This window comes from Enhydra lutris, unplaced genomic scaffold (genome assembly GCF_002288905.1).
Source record: "Enhydra lutris kenyoni isolate GAN:26980312 unplaced genomic scaffold, ASM228890v2 scaffoldscaffold35, whole genome shotgun sequence".
Lineage (NCBI taxonomy): Eukaryota > Metazoa > Chordata > Mammalia > Carnivora > Mustelidae > Enhydra > Enhydra lutris.
The window spans coordinates 11891315-11918787 of record NW_019154119.1 but is presented as its reverse complement, the minus strand read 5'-3'; the positions used below and the strand labels follow the sequence as shown (position 1 = coordinate 11918787).

The 27473-nt window shown below is 44.4% G+C and overlaps 1 protein-coding gene across 2 annotated transcripts in view; it reads right to left on the bottom strand.

Annotated features, from left to right (window-relative positions):
- Window positions 1-27473, bottom strand: part of LOC111154100 (neuroblastoma amplified sequence) — a 333307-nt gene that overhangs the window by 2700 nt on the left and 303134 nt on the right. The window contains exons 49-51 of one of the 2 annotated variants that reach the window (XM_022513484.1): window positions 21333-21472; window positions 15195-15333; window positions 9144-9272 (exon numbers count right to left, since the gene is read on the bottom strand). In XM_022513484.1, the coding sequence (XP_022369192.1) occupies window positions 9144-9272; window positions 15195-15333; window positions 21333-21472 (408 nt within the window). Of the gene's footprint in view, window positions 1-9143; window positions 9273-15194; window positions 15340-21332; window positions 21473-27473 lie in introns of both variants that reach the window. The other variant, XM_022513482.1, reaches the window with a different exon arrangement.

Genomic DNA, 27473 nt, shown 5'->3' with positions numbered 1-27473 from the left:
GAGTCATTCTACCGCTCTCGTCCTTTCTTTGTTCGCTGCTGCCTCCTCGCCCGCACGTGCACATGTGCGCACACACACACACACACACACACACACACGGGGGGCGCCTGAGTTACTGTGCGTGCTATTGTTCTGTTCTCCCTTCACAAGAAAGAATCCCTCCACCTATCCCTCTAGGCGGGAACAGAACGTGTGCCAGGATGCTCCTGGCAAACGTTTGATAAAATGTACAGATAAAAGGCTCAGCATCCACACACCGCAGGGCAGTACCTTCTTTGCTGCCCTGAACAAGTCTTCAGGGCTAGGACCCCTTTATTATTCTGTTTACGCACGATCCCTCCCTTTGGGGGCCTGAAAGTCTCCTAGGAAGGGAGTGATGGATTTTTCCAGCTGGAGGAGGAGACAGGGGTTCTGTCAATGCCTGCTGCTACGGGCCCTCTCACTCCCGTCTCTGTCCGCTTTTCTCCAGTGCAACGGCTTCCTTAGAACCGGTTTTTGGCTGGATGCGCCCCCGACCTTCCAGAGAGCTGTCGTGTGCTGGCAGGTGGGAGTCCGCGGCAGGCGGGCAGGGACAGGTGGGCGTCCACTCTCTGAAAGTTCTCCAGGTACTCCCTGAAGCCTAAGGCAGAAGTCATGGAAATCAAATACAGAATTGCCCCTTTGGCCCACCCAGAGGTTCCCCTCAAGAAAGGTCGAGTCTGAGACTGCCGACCTGCACTGAGCTGGGGCAGCGGCCAGGCCAAGGACGAGGGTAGAAATTCTGGCTCAGTGTCTTGCCATCAGGTGCTGAGAGAACGGAAGTAGCTGACCTTATTTCCTTTCTCTGACCTTCTACTTGGTTTCCAGCTCTTTGCAAAAGATACAGAATGGCCAGAGTGTATTTTGTAATCGTCACATACAAGGAAAATACTTATTCTGTGCACATTTGGGACAAAATAGGGAATGAGAGACTACAGAAAGAAAGATGGCTTTTGTGAAAACTCCTTCCAACAACTGCATCTTAAAGAAAAGGAGCCTGAGGGTCAGAGAAGAGAAGAATGGCCTGAGGGCATCAAGAGCCAAAATTGCTTCTCTCCACTTGCCAGGCCTTCTGCCTTGGGGGAGCCAAGGCCAGCTGGGTCGTCAGCGGAGCAGAGTGCCTGGAGCCCCCCAAGCCTTCCTGGGCATGACTGTCCCACTGCGGAGTTGCCACAGTAATTTTTTAAGCCTCAACTTTTCCCCATTCTTGTTTTTGACCAAAATTCTAACTTAAGGCCTAAAAGTCTGATGCTGTCTTACCACCCATTACCCCTAACCTACTTTGTTTTCCTTTTTGGAATTTAAAAATAAAAAAGTAGTATTAGGGGGCACCTGGGTGGCTCAGTGGGTTAATAAGCCTCTGCCTTCAGCTCAGGTCATGATCCCAGGGTCCTGGGATCAAGCCCCGCGTCGGGCTCTCTGCTCAGCAGGGAGCCTGCTTCCCCATCTCTCTCTGCCTGCCTCTCTGCCTACTTGTGATCTCTGTCTCTGTCAAATAAATACAAAACTTTAAAAGGAGAAATAGTTTAAAAAAACAAATTGTCTATATGTGGACCACCAGAAAATGACGTTTTCCTCCTTTCTTCTCCAGTAATTCTCCATGTGCACAGAGATGTTTTCACAATCATACAATATTTGTAGTCTAGCTTATTAATGTTAAAAAATTTTTTATTGCTTTTACATAGTTTTTAGTATTAAAAATTGTAATGGCTACAAAATTGTCTACTGATATAGATAACATTTATTTAACTTCTCCTGCTTGGAATATTTTAGCTGTTTTTAAATGTTTGGTATTACTGAAGTACTATCAATGAATTTTTTTCTGTATGTGCTTTCTTGGAATCACTCCCATAGGATAACTTACCAGAAAGGCATAACCAGGGTGTTCCAGGACAAACTGTGCCCCTCCCCCATCGCTATGTTGGGTCCTAACCCCCAGGACCTGAGAACGTGACTTCACTTGCAGAAAGAGCCTTTATAGAGACAATTAGGTTAAATGAGTCACATGGGCAGATCTAATCTAGTCTGACTGGTGTCCTCATCGAGAGGAGAGGACACACACACACACCCCTGAGGGGCACCCCTGAGGACTCAGGGCGAAGGTGGCCATCTGCAAGCCAAGGAGCGAGGCCTCAGGAGAATTCAATCCTGCTGACATCCTGACCCTGGACTCTGGCCTCCAGAACTGTGCGACAATAAACTTCTGTGACTTGAGTTGCCCAGTCTGTGGGGCTTTGTTACCGCAGCCCACACACACTAACACACAGGAAAGAGGACCTGAAACCTTTTGGGCAGGGACATGAATGGGGGTGCAGCCATAGTTAAGCCAACTGTCCGGTTTACACGGGGAGCATCCAAGGAGGAGTGTGTCAGTCTCACTGTAAACGTCTCAGCTTTGGCAGTTATTATTTTGAAAACAAAATTATTTTGCTAATTTGGGAGATGCATAATGATACATCAAGGATACTTTAATTTGAATGTTTATTTGCAAGGACTGTTTCCCCCCACACTCTTTCCTATCATTTTTGTTTTTTATTGTGGGAAGCATCAAACCCTTCGCTCCTTTACTAGAGTTGCGACATCACTCTTTCCCACGTGGAAGGGTTCTTTGTATAATGTTAACCCTGATTTTAGTTATAATGAACATTCTAAACTGTTTGCAATTCTGTTTGGATTATTTGTTGTTTTATAGAAGTTTTACATTTTTACATTGTCAGGAAAAGAACTGTTCCTTTATGATTTTTTTCTATTGCTTTAAAGCTCAAAAGTTACAATTCCTCAAAGGATCTGATATATATACACATTTTTTTCTTATTTTTAAAAATATGTAAATTTTGAATTGATCAAGACTTACTTCAGTATTTGTCTGTGGAAAACCACTAGTCCCTGACATTTGCTTGACTGGTGCTTTCCCAGCTTGAGGAAAAAAATATGTTCTGTCATTTCTGGACTCAGTTGGATGTTGGAAATAAATATGAAACAAGTCCGGGAGGATTAGTTGATCTAATTCCTCTGATCGAATAACTTTTGAATTCGAGTGACAGTCTGGTCTTGGGAAGAGTAGACAGACTTTGGGCTAGAGACCAATTTCTAGTCTTGGTTTCTTTGCTGAACAGCTGTGTGACCTTGTTAAGGACAATCTCTCAGATTCCACATCTGAAAAACAGACAGTGTCTAGGGGCTGTGATAACGTACGCTTTTAAGTGCCCAGCACAATGCCTGGTGCAGAGTTCAAGTTCAGTAGAGGGCCGAAGTTACTACAGTCAAACAAGGCATGAAGCATGTTCTAGAAGGGGAAGGTGTACACGTATCATAAAATGGGTAATGCTTCCCATCTCGATCTCTGATTATTTCTTCTGTAATTAATTTTTGAGAATAAATAAACTTTGAAGATCTTGGGAAAGAAATCTATTAAAGCACAAAGTGCTACTGTCTTCCAAGTCATGAAAATGTTATCTGCTTAATTCCGGTTTCCACAACAGGTAATGAACCTTCTCTGAATTAAAATCTTTGATTTTTATGGATCTATACCAAACGCAGAGTGATTATAATAATGAGGTAAGCTGAAATTCCACTAGCATAAAATATGCAGGGCCTCATTCCAATTATTTTAAAGAAGATTATTTAATATTATTTCACTGTTTACTTGAGGACAGGATATTTGTCTCAGGTTTACATATAGTGCTACTAATAAAGGTTATTAAATACCAACTACAAGCGCAGAGAAATAAAAGGGCAGCACAACTGTATACTTGGGTAAGAAAAGTGCCCACAGGGTTTCTTCTGTCTCTGTTTGTCTGAATGATATTCGGACTCCCACTTCCACAGAAGCACTAGCCCCCCTCCCAGCATGGAATTTCACAGTACGCCTCTTCTGAAACCAAAACGAGGACAAATCACCTAACTTAGGCTCTAGCAATAGGAGAGAATCTTGAAATGCCAAGCTTGCTCACCTCTATGACCACAGCAAATGCTGCATGGAGGGCCCCGAGTTTGGCTGGTTCCACACTCTGTACCTACCTCCTTCCTACTTTCATTTCCTGTGCAATTAATTGTTTCACATGTGACTCTCCCCGTAATTCCTTTGAACATAAGATGTTATTTTACTTGATCTTCACAAAAATCCTCACCCCTACACCCAGTACCAGGCTGTTCACTATCCATGCGGCCTAGAAATCGAACAGATTGACCTACAGGGAGTGAGCTGCCCGTCCCCAGAGGTACCCAGCTAAGAACTGTGTGAGACGGCGGGTTTGAGGAAGCCCTCCAGAGTGGAAGAGACTCTCACTGAGGAGGAAGTGGTTGGAAACCGGGATAGAGTTAAAGAGGAGACAAAGAAAGGAGGGCTTCTTGGTTCTGTATAACATCTTTAACGTAAAGATGCGCTTCTGGGATGGGACTCCTGGAGGCTCTCCCTCCACCCAGACACGGGTGCGCTGTCAGTATCGCCAGTAGGTTCCCGTGCCTTCCGGGCAAGATGAAAGGGGCTGAAACTCCCCAATACTGAAACACACGAATGATGGTCCCCAGAAGCAACTATTCCGAGCAGCTCCATCGGGCAGGGCGGCGATCAAGACAAAAGTGCAGCTTTCAATCTGCAGGTGCTCTCGTACCACGAGGGTTATCAGAAACTGGTGGGGGCACCCCGGGACGTGGTGAGCTCCCGGCCCCCAAGAGCGCTTGACCTTGGAGTCTGAGCGGGTTTGAAAAAGGAAGCCCTGTGGTGGCCAGGCTGTTAGACCAGCTCTGCCCGAATCTCTTTCAGAGCTAATATGATGCGAGATGCTTCTAGCAATTTCATTTCTCTGCAGAGAGAACCCACGTCCACCATAAGACAGCGTGCCCCATCACGGCACGGCTGAGGACAGGCTCTGAATGTTGGGTCCAGCGTTTCAATTTCAACGCCGGCTCCTACTAGCCAGGTGACCTCGGAGTCTCTGTGTTTTCATCTGCGAAACTAGAATGCGATCTTCTCACAAGGTTATTAAGAAGAGAAAGTGAGGCTGTGCCTACTACAATGCCTGGCAAAGAGTTGGTGCCAGAAAGATGGTGGTTATTAGCTTCAGAGAGAAATGCTTAATTAGGTGTGATTAGGCCATATACCCTCCTTCTGAAACCCCTGAATGACGCTCTCACTAGGCATCGTAGTCCAGGACCGATCCCGGGCGGGAGGGTGCGGGTCAAGGCACTGAGCAGTACTAAGGAGAAGGAAGCCGTGAAGAGCAGGAGCCAGCACAAATCTGGAACTGTTCTTCAGTCTACAGAACTGATGGATCGACAGCTGCTTCCTCTGATGAAATGAGTGAGGAGTTTCGCCCTGCGGAAAATCCTCCAGAGAAGAGATCTGAACACGGCAGCAGGAATCTCCTTCTTAGAGTAAGGTTTTGGAGGCGAGTTCGCACCTCACCGGGGCTGATGGACAGACAGCCCGACTTAACTTCGACTTAGGATTTTTTGACTTTATGAAGGAGCACAAGCAACACACATTCAGTAGGCATCACTGTGTTTGGATTTTGGCTCTTTTCCTGGACTAGCAACACGCAGTGCGATCTCTCTTATGAGGCTGGGCAAAGCCACAGCTGCCCACCGGCCACACGACCACAAGGGTGAACATCTGATACGCGGACCACCCTCTTCTGCACCCACACGGCCGTTCTGTTTCTCACCTTCAGTACAGTAGTCAACAAACTATGTGAGACATTCGATACTTTATTATAAGATAGGCTTTTGTGTTAGCTGATTTTGCCGTAGGTTAACAGAAACGTTTGGAGCGTGGGGTAGGTGAGGCTAAGCTCCGATGTTCTGCAGGCTAGGTGAATTAAATGCATTTTTGACTTATGATATTCTCAACTTATGATAGATTTATTGGGACGTAATTCCATCGCTAGCTGAAGAAGCTCTCCACCACACCAGGGTTTTAATTACTCATCAACAACATAATCTCTAAGACAGACTTTCTATTTCTTCAGGAAAGAGACTGAGAGCTGTAAGAGGTTACACACTCAACACTAGAGGTCTGCAAATTTCAGAAGAGCTTTGAGAAGGAAGCAAGCACTGCTATTGGAGGTGAAGTGGGTACAATCTTGGGCACCAGCACTCACGCGCCATCCGTGCAGCTATAAACACTCACAAAGCTGTCAGCATCTCACAGCTTACAGTGGAATAACACATGTGATCAGCGAGCAAGGGGGGAGCTTTTCCACCTTGGCCCACAAGTTTGCAGGAGCAATTGCCTATCAGAGTCCCTGTACTGGGCACTTTTTCTTTTAATGTCAACAGGAACTAGTGTCCATAATCGTAAGGGGGAAACTGAAGTCACTGGTGAACTCAGGCCCTCTCCTAACGGACGGAGTGAATAGCAAAATAAACACAAAAGAAGAAAGCAAAAAAAAAAAGAAAAAGAAAACAAATGTATTATATCTTCCACTGCAAGACCACATAGGATTTAAAAACAGCTAGTCAGAAAAAAACTGAAATAAAATAAAATTAAAATGGCGGGTGAGGATTCCTGCAAAAAGGCCCATTGCAACTCTTCCCTTAGAGAAGTGTCACATGACCTTTGGACGGTGCCGGGAGAGAGTGACGAACGACAGCTAGCATTCTTGAGATGACAAAGTGACAGAGGTGGAGAACAGGTGAGGAGCTGCCACAGGCTGCTGGTGGGAGGTGGCGGGGGAGGGAGAAGGTGGCCGTGGCTCTGAAGGGTCGCACGAGGGATCCCTGGGATGGAACCGTTCTGTATCTTGACCAGAGTGGGGGTGACACAAATCTCCGTGTGACGATACTGCACACAGACTCCCCCCCCCCCCCAATGAGGCTGGGTCAAATGACTGGAATCTGAGTCCGTCTGCTCCCGTCCTGGCTAGAACGCCACACTGCGGCTGCGCCAGACGTCACCGCTGTTGGCAACTGGACGAAGGGCGTAACGGATCTCACCGCAGTGTTTCCCACAGTTGAAGACAAAGTTAAAATCATCTCGAAATAAAGTTAAAAATACATAAGAACTGGAAAACTCTGCCAAACTTTAGCACCAGGTCTGACGATACTAGGCATTTTTATGAACACATTTCAAGGTCACAGACGGGTTACCTGACGGGAACACCCAGCCCCAGCTGGAGAGGTTACCGTTAAGTCTCGCGACCCAGGGCCCGTAGGTGAGGGTCTTGGGGGCGGGTAAGTGACTCAGCTCAGCAACTGACTCCTCTGCTTTGAAACTTTGCATCTAGAGGCCGCAGAGGCCTCGCTGTTGTCATCACAACCCCAGGCAAACCAGCCTCAGGCCGCGGGCCTATTTCAAAACCACAGAGTTTTAGCACAAGGCTGCACGTCAGATCAAAGTGGTACAGAGGTACATCAGCACCACTTCAAAATGACTTGGGTGCTGCAAGGTTCCCATTTGGTTTCTTATTCTGAAAGTGTGTGTGTGTGTGTGTGTGTGTGTGAGTGTGTAGGGGTGGGGCAGGGTAGAGGGGGTGGGGGCGTGTGTGGGGGGGGGGGGGGGAGGGGGGGGGGGGGGCGTGTCTGGAGGGGTGGTGGGCAGCCGTTAGGGAGTCCCAGCGCTAGCTGCAGTTCTATGAGATGCACTGGAGATGAAGAATCTTTAAAATGAAAACTGATACACTTGCCTATGCAATTTCGAACTGCATTGCGAGCTCTGTGCACGACGAATATGGAAAGGCAATGTATGATACATCACTGTTTTATTCTCGAAGAGGCCCATGGCGAATTTAGTGGGAATACTTAAGCAGCGACACTAATACAGGGTGCAGTGGTGATGAGGAGGAAAAGCACTGAAAATATGCAGTCTGCTTTTCCTCTGTTTTTCCCTTCTTCCTGATTTCTTGGATTTACAATTAAAAAAAAAAAAAAAACAGGCTAAGGAAAAAAGAATCCACCGTAATTCTTAGCTTCTTGTAAGTTCCCCACATAATGCAATGTTTATGTTAGCACGGATGGACGGGCGGGCTACCAGCACACAGGTCCCCTGCTCTCCCAGCACACACACAGGTCCCCTGCTCTCTCTATTTCCATCTAGTCTCCAGAGAAGCCCTGTTCTGACCAGTCTTCAGTGATAATGAAGGCTAGTCCCAAAATCTTAACAGAATTCAGAAATACATCTCAATGAATAAACGCATTAGATTTTTCTCATTTTGTTCATTATGACCATTTCCAAATGCAATTACGGTCCGTGTTCTGTAACCATATACCTAACTTTCGGTATCCGTTGTTATTAAATCTCTTCACTGTCTCGTTTAGCAAGTCTGTATCTTCCGCTCTAGAATTCTCCTCCCCTCTCTGGTCCCTGGAAAACATCGCCTTACATTTCTGTGAAAAACTCACATGCATGAGTATACCCACACACCTAAAATTGTGTGTGTGTGGTGTGTGTGTACACACTCAAAAAACTTCAAATGAAAGAATGGTCTCCCTACAGAAGGGTTTCAGTAATACATACAACACATTCATACAACACAAATTCATTAAAACACAACCCTGAGCTATCTATTCCCAAAGTGTAAAATTTTAAAAGGCAAGAACAAGTTTCTTCCTTAATCACGGTAACAAGACAACCAGCCTTGAGGGAGAAATCTCAGGCCTCGACTTTAGTACGTCATTCCTCAAGCCAAGACACTGCTTCAATGGCACTTTAGTTTGCCAGAGGAAATAAAGAGCTTGAGACTTCAGATGGCTCCAGTAAACGTAACTTGTAGCCACCGTCTCACCATTAATTAGTACGTAACCAAACACCTAAGTCCAGGCACAGAAGCCTGCCCGCCACGACAAATTCCCTTGATCCAGATTTCAAGTGGCGAGGACGTGTCCACTGGTCCTTGACGGCTGTGACGTTTCCCTAAAGGGTCTAATAGGCTGCTTCTCTAGAGAAACTGCTTCCTTATTCGGATTTGTATTCTCAGCACATAAACACGGAGTCTGGGTCATGGGAAGAGTTCAGTACATATTTATAAAATACACATTTACTTCTTAGACAAAACAGAAAGAGTTAATGTGCTCAGAGGACACTGCAGAGAAAATGGTCTGAGATGAACCATGGATATTAATTATGAGAACGACAATGCAAATACATTTCTCGGAAACACACACGAGAGTCAGTCCCCCTGGAATACCTGGCCAACGGCGGTGACGTGCTCCAGTGCCACGGCATGAAGGTGCTCATCCCGGCTCTCGAGGAGAAGTTTCAGGGCTGGGAGCAGCAGGGACTGGCTGAGCAGCAGTGAGCACAGCTCCTTCACGCCCTGAAACCGCAGGTACAATCAGGTGAGCGAGGAGGCAGGAGGCACTCCGTATCCCAGGCACTACTCTGGTTGGGGTCTCTTTCCACATCTTTTCGTAGGAGTGTTGCGTGTCTGTGCGTGTATGGAGCACAGATAGGGCCACGCTGATTTAGCATTTGGTACCTGCTTCCTTCATTTCACAACAGAGAGTAAATATCTTCCTGAGCTCTCAGATATTCACCTGATACTCACCAGACACTGCATTTCACGGCTGCCCAGGGTCCTCCTGGATGGATAGAGGACTGTGGTCTATTCTTCTAATCTCTCCAGAGCTCTAGTTTCCTCACCAGCAAAATGGAAGTAATTATATCTGCTTTGCAGTTTTGTGTGTGTGTGAGAATAAGCGTTAATGAATAATAACACACAATGCTCGGAATCTTCTAGACACTTAACAAATGATAAAAATTATTACCGGTTGTTATTATTAACAATATCTAGTTGTCTTCTGCAATAAGAAAAGCCAGCAACTTAAACATTTAAAAACCTGTTTATAATTCTAATGTCAAGGTGAACTGAATGTTTCATGAAAACTATCTGTGGTCCAGAAAAATGAAAATGCATTTGGATCTCCACATAGGCATTTGAATTTTATCCTCAGCGTTTTATTATCCTAGCTGAACCTGTCATCAGAGAGCAGACTTTTATATAAGATAACAAATGATAATCCTTCACAAAGAAAGTGTAAGAGAATAGACAATAAATTTGCAAGCTCTTCCTCCCTACCAAGCTGTGTGCTCCCCGGTGTCCTAACTAGCTGTAACAGAAAGAACAGAACATCTGGACCAAGGACCAGACAATGAGTGCAACTTCATTATACAAAGCAAGGGCTGTTTTTGAAAGAACTGAGAAATCACTACCCACCACCAATGCCATGGGACTGATCTTTCTCTTGCATTCCTCCAAGAGTGGCATATCAGAGAAGAAAAACTCAAATTTATGACATTTTCATAATTTCTTTGCATTATTATAAAGTGTAGATAAAACAAGAAGCTCCTATTTAAAGCCCAGGATAAAGGCCTCTCCGGCATTCCACTCACTGTAGTGTTTTCACCTTTCCCCTTAGCGTGTCTACTGGAGATCAGCAAGGCCTTCAGTTTCAGATTGGAAGGTCCTGCTACATGACCTTGTGTGAAACTGATCAACACCGGCAGGGTAACAGGTTTGTAAGGGGTGTACTTCAATCGTCATGGATCCTATGTCAGAAAAGTCCTCTGTGAGCCCTAAAGTACACAGTCATACGGTCTCACCGAGTGTCTGGGCCAAAGAGAAATGCAGATTTGTAACCTGAGATGCCAAAACCTGCAGAGAATATTTGGGAGGATGAAACAGAAACTCCCACACATGACAATTTCACATAGCTGTCACCCACCACTTGCTTCGGTCTCCCTCCTCCTCTTGGAATGTCCCAGCAATGCTCCCCCACCTGCACATTCCTCGGTGCCCAGGAGCCCTTCCGGCCACCATGGAATTTTCTGGATCTCTGCTGTCCCACACGGCAGCCAGAAGCCGCATGTTGGCTAGTGAGATCTGCCTAGTGTAATTGAGGCACTGTTTTTAAATTTTTATTCAACTGTCCTTCACTTAAATTTCAGTAACCGCACATGGCCGTGGCTACCGTCCTGGAGGGGAAGCAGACACAATGAGCTCCCGCATACCTCAGGGTCTGTATACGAGCTTTAACCTCTGCTGCTTCTCTGCCTGCGAGACCCCTACTGGTTCTCAGGGTCTCAGCTAAAAAGGGCATAGGAAAACCGCAAGTCTTACAAAGACACCTCAGATCTCCCAGGCCCAGCACTCCTCCGTTCCACCGTACTTCGTAAACATGTACTCATCTGTTCCTCTGCCTCACTTTCCCTTCTCTGTGTTCCAGACTTGCTTGGTATATACCATACCTTAAAATACTTGTATATAATTCCTTCTCATCTCATATCTACTCGCTGACTAAGTTATCAGTACTAGGTAAAGAGGTATTTCTCAGCACTTTATGAAAACTGAGACTAAGCGTAGCACAACAGCTTTGAGGACAAGTTTTATCAAAATAACCTGGATACCCCTCGGAGCAGACAACCTGGACAGATGGTGAGGAAGTGTGTTGGCCTAACTGTCTAGGATAGGGTGCTTAAAGGGACTTACCTTTTCCTTCATCCCCGTTTCTTGTCCCCTAAGTTCCCATATTTAGAGGATTTTTTTTCCCTTCATGACTCTGAATGCCTTTAGGTCATGCCTGCTGTTGCTCATGGTACTTGCTGAATTATGGCCTTTACAGTTTTGCTGATGGAAAATATTACCTGAAGGATAAAATCAAGGACATCTAAGAATGGAGAAGTCCTTTTTGAGCTTCTGAGTATTTTTAATCTCTTAGCTAACAGTGATTGGCTAAATACTCCCTATTTAACGACTATACTAGGTTCTCTGCATAGTTTCCCCTCTGTTGCAAGAAGACAGGGTATCAGGAGTTTTATAGAGGGATTTTGGGAGCTCTAAGAAAGGTCAAAATAGCAAAGAGAACCAAAAAGCACCCCACAGGTACCTTCCCAGCTCAAACCTGTCTAGCCATCAAGATACAGAATAAGAGACCTCGAATGCAGAGGAACAGGTATGTTGGGCCCAAGACCAGGCCAGAACCCAGGGGACTGTCATCTATGGTGAGGCCCCGGGGCATGGCTCCTGTGGCTGCTGGGTGTCAGAGAAGCAGGACCAGTCCTCCTGCCCATCCTGGGGTATCCTGCGCCTGAAGACATGGCAGGGCCTGTGGCAGGAGTGTGGGGCAAGGCATACAGGGATGGGTGTCATCTGACCTGAAAATCGAACTCCAGACATTATCAGAAGTAACTCGACTGCGAGAAGGAACAATCACACTGAGACTTAGCTGCTGGAGATTAGCTGGGTTCACTCACTGGCTGGCGTCTAACTCCCAACCACCCGACTCAATGCCCCTGTGACTCTTGCTGGTTCTGGCTGTACCTCCATGAAACCGGGGACCTTTGGGGTCAGTCGCAAATAGCTGGAACTTGGAATTTTAAATCTGTAAATGCTGAGAATCTGTTTTATGCCAATTTCTCATTCTGAATATCTCCCATTCCTGAGAATGTTTCATATATTGCCATGGATACAAGCTAAGAAGGAGAATACAGACCTTTCCAGACTGTAGGACACATGACCTATGAGCAACATTGATTTTATCCTTCTGGTAATATTTTCCACCAGCAAAACCAGCATGACCAGAAGTAAACAGGTACCAGGGACAACAGCAGGGATCACGTAAAGACGTTCTCAAGAGTCACGAGGAACGAAAAAAATCTCTAAATATGGGAACTTAGTGGGGGGATGGGAAATGCAGATGAAACAAAAGGTTAAGTCCTTTTAAGTACCCTGTCCCAGACAGGCACACGTACTTTATAAACCACAGAGTAAGGCAACCAAAGGTACTGGGTTGCAAAAAAAGTGAGTCATGGATAATTTTCCCACCACGGTGATATTCAACATTATGAAGTTCTGAAATTAGACTGTGTAATTTCCAAATGCTGTAAAATAAACTTAACAAGACATTTCCATTTCTTAATTACAGTGTTCCTTCCTTTGTAACAATTTTAACTCACATTTGAGCACAGTTAACAATCAACAAAAACAGTACATAACCTTGGCAAGATTCCTTTAATCATGGCATCGTAAGACAAAAATCTGTACATGTACCTAGTTAAAAGATAGCACTGAGGCTGCATAAGGAAAAACAAACAAAAGAAACCGTGGCAACACAACTCATTTGATGATAATTACCCCTTGTCTCATCAAACTGGAACAGACAAGTGATAAGGACCTACTTCAAAATGGGGCTCAATCTGGTACCTTTCTGCCATCCCCAAGAAAACTGCTGACCCATGGGCGGGGAACCTGCTTCCTCCTCTCTCTCTCTGCCTACTGCTCTGCCTACCTGTGATCTCTGTCAAACAAATAAATAAATAAAATATTAAAAAAAAAAAAAAAAGAACAGACTTTTTCCTCCATGTCCTAGAAGGTCGCCCCCTGAACTTCAAGTACAAGCTAAGAGTACTCAATACTACTTTGGACATTCGGATGTGTTAGTCATCCATCACCAGGTGGCTGAACGCTAACGCACGTAACTGTTGCTAACCTTGATTATGAAGCTAACAGTGTGTGGTCAAGGTCAGAGATGCTGCGGCCGCGTTCTCAGCTAACTTCCCTTCCCTGCCTCAGCACTAACTGTAGTAAAACCAAACCGAGGAGGACATTTAAGTAAGCTAACAAACTCCTCCAGGTAATGATGGAGATCCGAACACCCTTCCCCCTAAAACACCAATAATCCAGGCCTTACAGACTGCAGGCCATTCTTGAAGAAGTACCCTAGGAGAGGGGGGAAATGACAGTAAAACTTAAAGAACTACGTATAACACATTCAATACGCGAGCATCCCAGGGGTGTTAAGAGCAGCTCCCGTGAAAGTATTTCTCTCCTCCGCGTTCAAGCAGGGCCTCCGTTTGGGGACCAGGTCCGCCATCCGTTGCCTGAGTGACCTGAAACAGGACCTTTGCTCTCAGAGCCTCTGTTACATCTGCTGAAAAATGAAGGTCAAGGAACCTCCTTCCGGCGGTGGCGAAGGTTAAACCAGATGGTGGGAGCGGGAGGCCGAGAGTGCTAGTGGGTGCTGGGCAGCGCCGTTACCCAGCCTGCGACCCTAAATCGTGCTTCCCCGACCAAGGCTCAGCAGAACTGGCGGGGCCCTTCTGGCATTTGGTCCTGATCTAACAAAGCCTGATCTCAACTGATGTTAAGGTCAAGATGAATCCTCGTTGTTTACATACTACTCACCCTAGGGGGACGATAAACTGCACAGAGTCCCCAGCTCTGCGCAGCGCGCTGCGTCCTGCTGCGGGTGAGAGAGGGCGGCGCAGCCGTGGTTGCCACCCTCAGGGGCTCACAATACAGCCCAACGCGCCGCGGGCAAGAAGGAGCTGGTGCCAGCAAACCCCATGGCGCGGCATAAAGGGTTCAATATCTTACAGAAGAATTTTGTCGTTCTGGTCGTCGCAAGACTTCTTTCAAGGGATAAAATTTTTTTTAAATTCAATCAGAAAACACTCAGACCCTCATTCAGAAAACAATTCATTAAATGTACATTCCTAATGAGAATATTTTCCTTGAGTGATTACAGTGAGGATTCAAAGAATCCTATTTACAATTTTATTTTATCTCCTGTGTGGCAGAAACTTGAAAACCAATTAATCCATTTAGTGCCATTATCCAAATGCTTACATTTAAGACATGTAAAAATTGCTCAAACAATACACTGCTGAGGTCGGGCTCACAGCAGGGAGCTGTAATTAATATGTGCTTATTTGAGAATACACAAATTTATATATATATTAGGCAAACACCTCAGTGACAGCCAAATTATGGGATCAAAGAGAATGATGGTCAAAGTGGAGGTGGCTGTGTTTCGACCACGTTAACAGAGAAAACATATTGTGGTCACGTAATCTCACGACGAGAGGGGCACTGGGGCTTACCGCTCTGTTACCAGCTGGCCCAGTTCGGGCAGAGACAGCACACGGGCTGGCTCCCAAGACCCTGGGCATGGGAGCTTGAGTTCGACATAATAGGGCCTCCAACAGGAACTAAAGGCTGAGTTACACTCTGGGGCTTGTAAACGGAATAGGCTTCAGAGCCTCCAACAGAGAGAAAACCTCCTCGAAGCACCCTCTCGGCATGGCTGTCCTTCATTTGATCTCTTCCAAATTATGGGCCTTTGCCTCCTGATAACTTATGCTCAGTGTTCGTCAAGCCCAGTCGCTGACGCTGCTTCTCCTAGAGTTTGGATCAGGGAAGGGCTGCCCCCCAGGAAAACCACTGGAATTCTCCACTCACCTCTGCAGGGAGCATCTGCTTGGTGTTGTATAAAGAGCGGCAGATTTTCAAGATCTCATTCCCCAGTCCGTCCTTGTTCTCCGCTGCGCATCTGGTCAGCATCCCGGTCATTAGCCTCACCCACGGATTGCTGGTTATGCTGGTTCTGAGGGAGAAAAACATGAGGCACTGGGAATGAATGGTTAATGTAACAACTGGGACGCGAAATGTTAAGAAAGAAAAGAACTGCCACCTCGTGAAGTAAAAATGCTTTTTGGCAAATGGCAGTCACAATCTAGAGGATGTGTTCCTTCAAGTCCCTCTTGCAGAAAAGAGAACGTCTCCCGGAGAGAAAAGAGCTCGCAGGGGCATCACCAAGTGCCCAGCAGTGTGGAGGCTGCGGGCAGACCTTCAGAGCACAGCGGCCCGGAGGCCGGAGCTCCCATCGGGCTAACAGGCCAGCTCCCTGGCTTCCCACCTGGGTGTCTCAGGGGAGTCACTTCAATGCTCTCAGCCCAGATGGTCAGTGCTGGGGAAGCCACTCAGCCTCTCTGGGCCTCAGGTTTCCTCACTCTGAGAAAGCAATTTAATATATTCCTAAGAAAATCGCTTTATTCAGTGAATGATGTCTGTAATTGTGCCTTCTCAATAGTAAGCACATCTGAGTCTTTACCACCTAAATACTGGCTTCTGCTGAGCCTAGGATTAGGATAAGGACTTCAGGGCCAGGGCAGGAGTGAGGGACAGCGAGGGCAGTGCACAGCAGGCAAGCGGTACAGAGATTACACTGTGTCCTTTGTGCAGTTAGTTTTTCTTTCTTTCTCTTTCTTTCTTTTTAAGATTTTATTTATTTATTTGTCAGAGAGAGAGAGAGTGAGCATGAGCAGGGAGGGGGCAGAGGGGGAAGCAGGCTCCCCATTGAGCAAGGAGCCTGATGCGGGGCTTGATCCCAGGACCCTGAGATCATGACCTGAGCCGAAGGCAGTTGCTTAATGGACAGAGCCACCCAGGAGTCCCCAGTTTCCTTATTTCTAAAACATAAAAGCATACAAGTTTGCTTTTTGTTTCTCTTCTCTGGATGTCAGTACCCCGTGTTTCATACAAACTTCACAATTTACATTTCCAGAAACACATTAAAGGTACATTCATTCCATGGCCCCAGGAACAGGTTACCAATTTTGCTTATAGTGTTATTTAAAACAATTTTACTATTTGTAAGTCTGTTGTCTTAGCACAGCTCTAGATTCTAGACACTGAACACCTAAGGTGGTTCTTACCTTCAAAGGACTTCATTCCTTGTCCCCTAAGAAAAATGTCAGGTGTAACAATGACAAAGGGACTCACAATACTAGCCTTTGGCAAAGCCTTTGTATCTCGGCTCAAACGAACACTGTGTGAGGACAAAGAATACTGCTTATTTCAAGAGACGAACAAAGCTCTGAGAGGGTCTGGAGGACTGGGGAGTCTTCTTATACTCAAGGACTCACCCTCTGCTTTTCTCTTGCACAGGCTGAATTCCACTCTCCTGGGTTTTCTCTAATGGGCTGCCTCAAGGCAGCCGAACCAGTGGCTGGCGAAAAAGCGCACCCCAATGGGCCATGCGGCATGGACATGAATTACCAAAATGTATTTTTCACCAGCCAGTTTTGATACACTGGATGAGAATTATAAATCTCCCACAAGGATGGATCTATTATGCTTTCCATGTTTTGTCCTCCAGGGAAATACAACCAAAAACCCACTGACACAAAAACAGACACACGGATCAATGGAACAGAACACAGAACCCAGAAATGGACACTCAACTCTACAGTAATATTCAACAAAGCACACAAGAATGCCCAATGGAGAAAGACAGTGTCTTCAGCAAACAGTGTTGGGAAAATTGGACAGCCATGTGCAGAAGAATGAAACTGGACCACTTCCTTACACCACACACAAAAATAGGCTCAAAGTGGAGGGAAGACCTAAATGTGAGACAGGAATCCATCCAGATCCTTGAGGAGAACACAGGCAGCAACCTCTTCGACCTCAGCCGCAGCAATCTGTTGCTAGATAGGTCTCCAAACGCAAGGGAAACAAAGACACAAATGAACTATTGGGACTTCATCAAGATCAAAAGCTTTGGCACAGCAAAGGAAACAGTTGACAAAACCAAAAGACAACTGACAAAATGGGAGAAGACATTTGAGATGTCTTATCAGATAAATGGTTAGTATCCAAAATCTATAAAGAACTCACCAAACTCAATACCCAAAAACAAATAATCCAATCAGTAAATGGGGAGAAGATATGAGGAGACATTTCTCCAAAGAAGACATAAATAATGGCCAACAAACACATGAAAAAATGCTCATCATGAGGCATCAGGGAAATACAAATCAAAACCCCAGTGAGATACCACCTCACACCAGTCAGAATGACTAAAATTAACAAGTCAGGAAATGACAGATATTGGCAAGGATGTGGAGAAAGGGGAGCCCTCCTACACTGCTGGTAGGAATGCAAGCTGGTGTAGCCACTCTGGAAAACAGCATGGAGATGTCTCATAAAGTTGAAAATAGAGCTACCCTACGACCCAGCAATCACACTACTGGATATTTACCCTAAAGATACAAATGTAGTGACCCAAAGGGGCACTTGTACCCCAATATTTATAGCAGCAATGTCCACAATAGCCAACCTATGGGAAGAGCCCAAATGTCCATCGAGAGATGAATGAATAAAGGAGATGTGGTGTATATATATATAATGGAATATACTCGGCCAGCCAAAAAAAAAAAAAAAAAAAAAAAGACTTGCAATTTGAAGTGAAATAAGTCACTCAGAGAAAGACAATTATCAAATGATCTCAACTCATATGTGGAATTTAAGAAACAAAACAGGATCATGGGGGAAGAGAGGAAAAAATAAAACAAGAAGAAATCAGACAGTGAGACAAAACGTAAGAGATAATCATAGGAAACAAACTGAGGGCTGCTGGAGGGAGAAGGTGGGGGATGGGGTAAACAAGTGATGGACATTGAGGGCACGTGATGTAATGAGCACTGGGTGTTATATAAGACTGATGAATCACAGCTCTACCTCTGCAACTAATAATACACTACATGTTAATTAATTGAAGTTAAATTAAAAAAACTTTAAAAATTGAAACAAAATTTTAAATATTAATTCATTAACAACAAAATGTATGACAGTCACATAACTCACACTATTAAAATACCTATATTTTACAAAACAAAGCACAAAAAACAAAAACACCCAAGTTGGTTCAGTAAATTAGCAGTCATGTGGATTAAGCAAATTTCTTAGTTTTTAAGTTTACTGTGTTAACTGGCAACATTCAATCGTTGTCACACTCTACTTCCCTTCTTCCTGCCTTTCCCACTCTTTCTCCCCTCCCTCCCTTTATGGGGGTATTATTCCAAAGTGCTGAAGTCATATACTGGGTTATCCACCAACCAAAAAAAGGTACTCAAAAGTACTCTTAAGAACAGATTTGGGGGCGCCTGGTAGCTCAGTTGGTTGGGTGTCTGCCTTCAACTAGGGTCGTGATTCCAGAGTCCTGGAATCAAGGACCTTGACCTCCCTCTCCCTCCATGGCTCCCCCTGTTTGTTCTCCTCTCACTGTCAAATGAATAAATACAATCTTTAAAAAAAAAAAAAAAAAAAAAACCACGATCTTGAAAGTGTCCCATCATAGAGTCTCTTGTGATAAAACACCAATTTGGCCCAGGAAAAAAGCCAAAACAGACATTATTTGACCTACCCTGGTCCCCTCTTAGATAGAGGTATGGCTGGTAGGAGAGGTAAGAGGACCAGCAATGGTTTGATTCTAATGAGTTAATAAAGGAGGTTTTTATTTATTTATTTTTAAAGATCTTATTTATTTGTCAGAGAGAGAGGGGGAGAGAGAGAGTGCACAAGCAGGGGGAATGGCAGGGAGAGGGAGAAGCAGGCTCCCTGTTGAGTAAGGAGCCTGAAGTGGGACTAGATCCCAGGACCCTGGGACCATGACTTCAGCGGAAGGCAGACACTTAAATGACTGAGTCACCCATGCATCCCTTAAAGGAGGTTTTTAAAACACAGGTTAGCAATTTACAAATTTCACTTTATACTGGCTTTCAAAGAATGTACCTCTAAAAACTAAGATTTTTTAAATCTATAAATGTAGTAAATGTTTAAAATGCAATAAATGTCTTAAGTGAAGCTGACTTTACTTCTTGTGGGTAAGTGAGTGATTTGAAATGGTCACTGTTCTAAAAGTACAAGAAACCGTAAAACCACGTAAACTAATAGACTGGGAGCAGTGTACTTTGATGCTGAGAAATTCTCTTTAGACCAAGAGATCCATGTTGAGGGCACGAGGAAACCTACACTGCAACCCTAATCATCTGCTAAAAAAGCAAAGCATTACTGACAATCTAATTAGTGGGCTATATCTACCGCACATGATCGTCACAGAGGAGCTGGTTAGAAACAGATTCTCAGGGGAGAGCTAGACTCAGCAAGCCAAGCATGGGTGACTGTCTCTCTCTCTCTCTTTTTTTTTTTAAGATTTTATTTATTTGTCAGAGAGAGATCAGGAGAGAGAGAGAGAGAATGAGAGCGAGAGCGTGCACATGCAAGGGAAGCTACAGGCAGAAGGAGAAGCAGGCTTCCCGCTGAGCAAGGAGCCTGATGTGGGACTCGATCCCAGGACCCGGGGATCATGATCTTAGCTGAAAGCAGCTGCTTAACCAACCAAGCCACGCAGGCGTTGCTGGGAGACCACTTTTAACAAGCCCTGGGAGTCCCAGGGCAGCTCTGCCAAGAGAGCCAGGACCAAACGGCAATGCTGCTGCAGTGCAGCGCCCCATGGGAAACCGAAGGTTTTATGATGGGACAGCCTGTACTGCAGGGTTTCCAGCAGTGGAGGTAAGAATGTCACGTCGAAAGCTGCATATCCGGGTGGCACACACGCCACAAATGACAGAGATCTCAGAAACGTTCTTCCCCCTTTCTACAGACACGTGGCTGGACCCAAAACAAAGATGCCACTCTATACTAGAACAGTCTCATCCTAGGGTGAAGGGAAAGAGTCCTTGCTACATGTTCTTGAGGAGTCCTTCAAAAACTGCTCGCAGGTGGATTTATCTCCAGGAACATCTCCTTCCCAGGCCCGGAGCCGTGCCCCGAAGCAGGCAGCCTGGGCTTGCTGAGCGCGGGAGGAAAGACCGGGTGGGGGCAGGCAGGCGTCTGAAACTGGGCCACGGGGGCTTCTGTTTCTGGCCGGTGAGGAGCAGCAGTTCATGACAGAAGCATATGTGCTCAGAGAAAAGCTGGGCACCTCTTCCGAAGGAAGCCTCGGCCGGTAGCTTGGGGACTGCAGGACCACTGAGCGCGGCCACCAGCGGCAGCTGTGAGCTCAGCAGGACACGGAGGTGCGCGGCTGTCAAGGGGGCCAGGCATCGGGTAGGGCGGCGGGTAGAGCGCCGCCTCCTCCACTTACCAGCGCGGGACACCTGAAGTCATTTACCTTGTGCGTCTCCACTCCCTCCTCCTCCTGCCTTCTGGGGAGGCTTACACAGTGAACTGGTAATATATGTAAATTGCACATAACATTGTGTGTCCTCAATAAATGCGAATTATCAATTTATTCCATACGGATTCTCAAGTTAGCACTGCAAGCTGTGTTAAAAGGGACTCAAGACATTTCCTGGTGAAAATACTAGAACACAATGATTTTGTCGCTATATAAATCAGATTTTTTTTTTTAAAGATTTTTATGTAGGAGAAAGAGAGGGAACAAGGGGGGGGGGGGGTAAGGTAGAGGGAGAGAGAGAGAGAGAAAGAAAGCAGACTCCCTGCTGAGCAGGAAGCCGGAGGCAGGGCTTGGTCCCAGGACCCTGAGGATCATGACCTGAGCCGAAGGCAGACGCTTCACTGACTGAGCCACCCAGGCGCCCCTAAGTCAGATGTTATTACTAAGCACAGTCTGGTATTTTTGAGTAAAATATTTGCATGTAGGGGCAAGGAGAAATGGAAAGAAAGTGCAATATTTCAAATAAACAGTTCTCCTTTCTGCTAACGGCTGATTTTATGTATTTCTTTTGAAGGTACTGAATTTTTAAAACTAAAGAGCAGACAAAAGAGATGTAACTTTATGTTACCACTTACACGGAGTCCTGGCTCATAGGTGGCCAAGCTTGCAAGAGCAAAACCAAGTGCTGAAACTCCGCCTCCTGGTGGCTGGACTCCAGGAGTTCCGTGAAGAGGGCGCGGCGGTTCTCTTCATTCTCAATGTCAGCTATGTCTACCTGGAAGTGGAAATACACACTTGACCTTGGTGGCAGAGGCTACTTCACTGGTTTACAGAGGAATTCACATTTGATGATTCTGATTAAGCACTCTTGAAAATTTTTACCATGTGTTGAGAGGTGAGATTCACCCTACCACCCTAACCACCCCCCACCCCTCAAAATCTTTAAAAAGCTCTAAGCCTTACCCTTATGTTAAATAATTGTTTAGAACAAATTACAGTAAGTTTCTGAACGTTCTTTACAAAAGTAAATTCAAACAAGTAGAGGACTGGCTTATTGGTATTTAATAAGCGTTATGTTAAAATACGGAATTATTGTATATGAAATTATAATAGTTCATCATACTTAACATTAGTCAAACTTTTTTCATTTAAATTATCATAAATGCATTTCTACTTCTCATTTTAGCATGATTATTGCTAAGTTTTCACGTTGTCTAGACAATTTCTCTAATTTGAAATTTAAAGATTTGACTAAAGTGCATTCGTCATAGGATTTTCGTGACACATCAAAATCAAACAAAACATCCTCTTATTCCCATCTCCATTTCTAACGCAGAAGGAGTTCTGACCAAGTCAAGAACACGAATTCGTCCTCCCGTTGCATAACTGAATGATACGTCCTTCACATCGAGGCAGTCCTGAAACCAATCGCACCTCCAGCATCTGCGGCTGATGGTTTTGCTATGCTGTTAGAAAACAGTTTTAATTATAAAAGTAAGCCAACAGCTGCTTTTCCTGTTCCCTAGCCTCTCTGAACAGACTCTCTACATTTGAGTCCCTGAGACTCAGATGATGATAGATACCTTGAAAGGATAACGAGAACGGATGGTTACCTGTACACGTGTTAGTTTGTCTATACAAATGCATGTTTCCAAAGCATTTAATTTAGTGGTCATTTTGGCTCTAATCCAAAATAGCCACCTGAACAGGGTATAGCATGAATTCTGCATTTCCACAAGAGTTGATACATACTATGAAATGGCTGATAACTACTATGGCAACCGGAGCTCACACGGCAACCCAACAGATCCTTCAAAACCTGCCTGAAGCCCCATATCACTCTTCACGGACTAACCCCAGAGCATTTTATAGTTTTTGAAATAATTTCAGAATCCAGGAAGAATTCACCCTTAAAAAGGCTTTGGGTGGAGAACGGGAGCACGGGTGTTATTAACCTCCCTTTACAGATAAGGAAACCGCCTTCTCTGTCCCGGTAACGTGGCCGGCAAGCAGTAGAGCTGATACGTAATTATCATCAGATCAGGATGTTCTGGAACTAGAGGACTCAACAAGCCAGAGGAGCTCTGAAGTATTTAAATGGGTGGTCTAATTGGGAGTTTAGCAATATATTCTTGCCTATTTATAAAGAAACGTTTAAAACAAAACAAAAAAAATCTCAAACTCAAGACGTCTACCTGTTTGGACCCGACCTCCCACTGTCAACTCCTCTCCACGCTCCGGAGCCCCATGGCCATCACGCATGCTTCCACCTCGGGAATCCTGGTCTGTTTTCTCTGCCTGGCACATTCTCTCCGCAGACATCTGCAGGGCTCGTTTGCTTATTTCCTTCAAATCTCTCAAACGTCACCTCATCGGAGAAGGCGCTGTGTGGCTGCCCACCTCAGGCTGCATTCCCCTCCACCGCCAGTCTCTTGCACCTCGGTTTATGTCCCTTCTTAGCATGTACAAGTACGTGACATGTGACGTATTACATATCTTTTGCTTATTGCCTTTCTCCTTTCATCACAGTGGACGCTCCTTGAAAAGAGAGACTTTCATTTGTTCACTGGTTTTTCCCCTCCTCCTTAACATAACGCCTGATGGACCGTAGATGCCCAGCACTTACAGAGTGTTTGAACAGATGGATAAACCAATGAATAAATGAAGACATTCCATCATTTATAAAATATCTTAGCCCAGAATAGCGATATTAAATATTCATGGAGTGGCCATAACTCCATGAATTTCTGAGCCAAATTCTTGGCTCTTTTGTTACTGAAGATGGACGTGAGGCTTATAAAGAAGATGCCACTGAGAAGGAAATCATTAAAAGGGCGGGGCGGCAGGGGCATCGTTTATTGACATTATGTCTTGACCAATAATGCTTTATGGGTAGTTGCGTGATTTCAGTGCAGTCCTGCTCTCAGTCTCTTTTCCCTCATCCGCTAAACAGACTCCAAGAATCCCCCAAAGTCTCAGGATTTCTGAGGAGGTGCCTGATGGTCAGCAGCAGGAAAAAGGGGTTGGTAAATGACTGCTCTTTTCTGAGTTAAAATCCAAGTTTTTATAGTTTATTTGAAGAAAAGGTTTGTGTTTTGAAAGTATTTAAAAACAACTGAATGGTAGGTCTGTAATGTTGCAAGCAGAGTCCATACTCCACTTGCTATAATTAACTCCTGCAGAATGAATGACAAGGGGTTTCTCCTTTACACGGACCGTGGAGTCTACCACGAGTTACTCGACGCCTACCAGGAAGCAGAAGAGATCAGAAAAAAGTGATTCTTGTTTTCAGTATCATTTGGGTTTCTTTCTTTTCAAAAACTAACAGCTTGTCAATTTTTAGGACATGAAGTGTATCCTAAGGGAGAGAAAGATCTTTAAAAAAAAAACTATCAATTAGGGAGCGCCTGGGTGGCTGAGTGGTTAAAGCCTCTGCCTTCAGCTCAGGTCATGATCCCAGGGTCCTGGGATCGAGCCCCGCATCGGGCTGTCTGCTCAGCGGGGAGCCTGCTTCCCCTTCTCTCTCTCTCTGCCTGCCTCCCTGCCTACTTGTGATCTCTGTCTGTCAAATAAATAAATGAAAATCTTAAAAAAAAAAACCTATCAATTAAACATTCATATGTTTGTTTTTATATCAGTGTGCCAATAAGTTTCCATTTTTAAAATGTGTTTGGCTAGGAGTTTCTTTGTATAACACCTTCTTCATGTGGACACAGACTTTTGAAAAGTGCGTTTTTGTCGCGAAACATTTCCTTCTGAAAATTCATTAACCGTTTCAATTATTAGTAACTTACTTTTCAGAGCATTGACCTCATGTTTCAAATAGAAATGTGAAAAATAGAGCAGTTTACACAATTACCCATTTTGGGTAGGCACACTTGTACACTCCCTCTCACATCATAAAGGGTTTCAAATGTTTACACTGTTCAGCTCTTCAGAAAGCGATTTTAAATTCTCTACCACTGTAGCTGCAAAAGCCTCACCCTCCGTGAGAGAAGAAAATGCGCCTGAAAACGGACTTGAGTACGTGTTTTTTAAAGCCTGAGAAAGAATATGCTTTGCTGGATAATCATTACATACTTTGATACACAAGTGCTAATCTAGAATTTGTGTCTACATATTAAAATACCTAAATTTATCTAAATTCACCAAGATAATATAAGTTTGTCCTGTTCATCATGTCCTCTAAGGTTTTAAAAATAATTTCAGGTAACCAAAACTTGAAGTGAATTTCGGCATAAAGAAAGACAAACATAGGATGCCTGGGTGGCTCAGGCCATGATCCCAGGATCCTGGGATTGAGTCCTATGTCAGGCACCTTGCTCAGTGGGAAGGCTGATTCTCCCTCTGCCTCTGCCTGTCACTCTGCCTGCTTGTGCTCTCTGACAAATAAATAAAATCTAAAAAAAAAAAAAAAAAAAAAAAAAAAATCGGTCCAATTTCTTTAAAACAAACAAAAAAAAAGATAAACATAAACTGATAAACAAAATGTCTCTGACCCTATTTTCCCCTATTCTTCCCTGCTAAGCACAATTATAAACTTTGGAAATAACAAAAAAGACAACCAAAGGACTCCTAAAAGCTAACTAGCCTAGGACCACAGGACTGGGGGCACAACACAGGCACAGTGTCTAATATCCCCTCATCCAAGGGAAGGAGGACACTTAGACTCAGTATTTTCTGACTCCTGACCAAAAAATATAAGAGAGTCCAGGTAAGATCATTTCTCATCAGAGTTCCAGAGGAAGAGAGAAAGAAGGTAGAGTTTAAAGAGTATTTCAAGAAATAACATTTTAAAGCTTCCCAAATTTGGTGGATGATAGTAACACAGAGATTCAAGAAGCTGGGAAAACCTCAAACAATATAAACCCAAAGAAATCTGCACCCAGACACATCATAATTAAACACCTGAAAACTCAAGACAAAGAAAAAAAAATTTTGAAAGAGGCCAGAAAGAAAACAATACATTCCCTATAGAGAGAAGAGTGATTTTTGTAACAGGTTATTGTTTATCTGAAAGTACAGAGGCCAGAAAAAAAGTGGCAGAATATTTTTCAAGTGTTAAAAGAACTGTCAACTATAAATTCTATATACAGTAAAACTAACCTTTAGGATAAAAAGGGGTAACGAAAGCATTCTCGGGTAAAGAAAACTAAAAGATAATCTGTCACGAACAGCCTTCATCTTAAAGACTGGCTAAAGAAACTTCTTCAAACAGAAAGAACATGGGTTTTGGCCCAATATATTTTCATATCACAACTAGTAACGTTACTCATTCACAGCTACAAAAATTATTTCTAAATTGAAGAAAATCAGGATGTTATAAATCTGGCAAATTATCTGCAAAGTACTTAAAGAGGGAAGTATTATTTTGAGTCAATAAAAGTGAAAGCCATGGGTCTCAAAGGCTTACAGAAGGTGCAGAAGCATCAGATCGATATTAATACCATGGGAATTAAAATTCCCCAAAACAGAACCCTCCTACACTGTTGGTGGGAATGCAAGCTGGTGCAACCACTCTGGAAAACAGCATGGAGGTTCCTCAAAATGTTGAAAATAGAACTACCCTATGACCCAGCAATTGCACTGCTGGGTATTTACCCTAAAGATACAAACGTAGCGATCCGAAGGGGCACGTGCACCCGAATGTTTATAGCAGCAATGTCTACAATAGCCAAACTATGGAAAGAACCTAGATGTCCATCCACAGACGAATGGATAAAGAAGATGTGGTATATATACACAATGGAATACTATGCAGCCATCAAAAGAAATGAAATCTTGCCATTTGCGACGACGTGGATGGAACTAGAGGGTATCATGCTTAGCGAAATAAGTCAATCGGAGAAAGACAACTATCATATGATCTCCCTAATATGAGGGAGAGGAGATGCAACATGGGGGGTTAAGGGGGTAGGAGAAGAGTAAATGAAACAAGATGGGATTGGGAGGGAGACAAACCATAAGTGACTCTTAATCTCACAAAACAAACTGAGGGTTAATGGGGGGAGGGGGGTTGGGGGGGGTGGGATTATGGACATTGGGGAGGGTATGTGCTATGATGAGTGCTGTGAAGTGTGTAAACCTGGCGATTCACAGACCTGTACCCCTGGGGATAAAAATATATTATATGTTTATAAAAAAAATAAAATTTAAAATTGAATGTAAAAAAAAAAAAAAATTCCCCAAAACACCTGAAAACAAGGTGCAGGCTAAACGCGAATGCAGACCGAGGAAAGAATCAGATTTTCTCTTTTCCAGAAAGTACCACAGTTCTTATTAAAGTACAGACTGCTAGGACACTCCAATGCAAGTGTGAGGCGTACAGAGGCCTGAACCATGTGCCTTAACAGCTACAGGAGGAAGTGACCAGAGAACACAGTTTAGCGTCGAGGATAACTGAACGGCAGGTGGCTAGCAAGTGCTTCAACATACCTCCCCAAGGAGACGGTCAAATAATGATAAAGGGCACTCTGATCGAATACGCAGCTTTCCAAACAGTGCTGATAAAGTCAGAGTAACAGGGAAAGACATTATACTATGGAGACACTGCTGGACCTTTCTGAGGCTTAACTGCCTCTTCTGTAAGACTAAGATAACACACATCATGTGATGGTTGTGATTATTAAATAAGAGAATGTGGCTAAGGGAGCTAGTCTAGTGACTGGTAGACAGGAGGACGTAGTAAGTGACAGGGATTCTTTATGTGACAGCTACATATAAAAAAGCAGAGAGCTGGATGTGTGCTGTGAGTTCTAATAAGAATCGGGTCTATA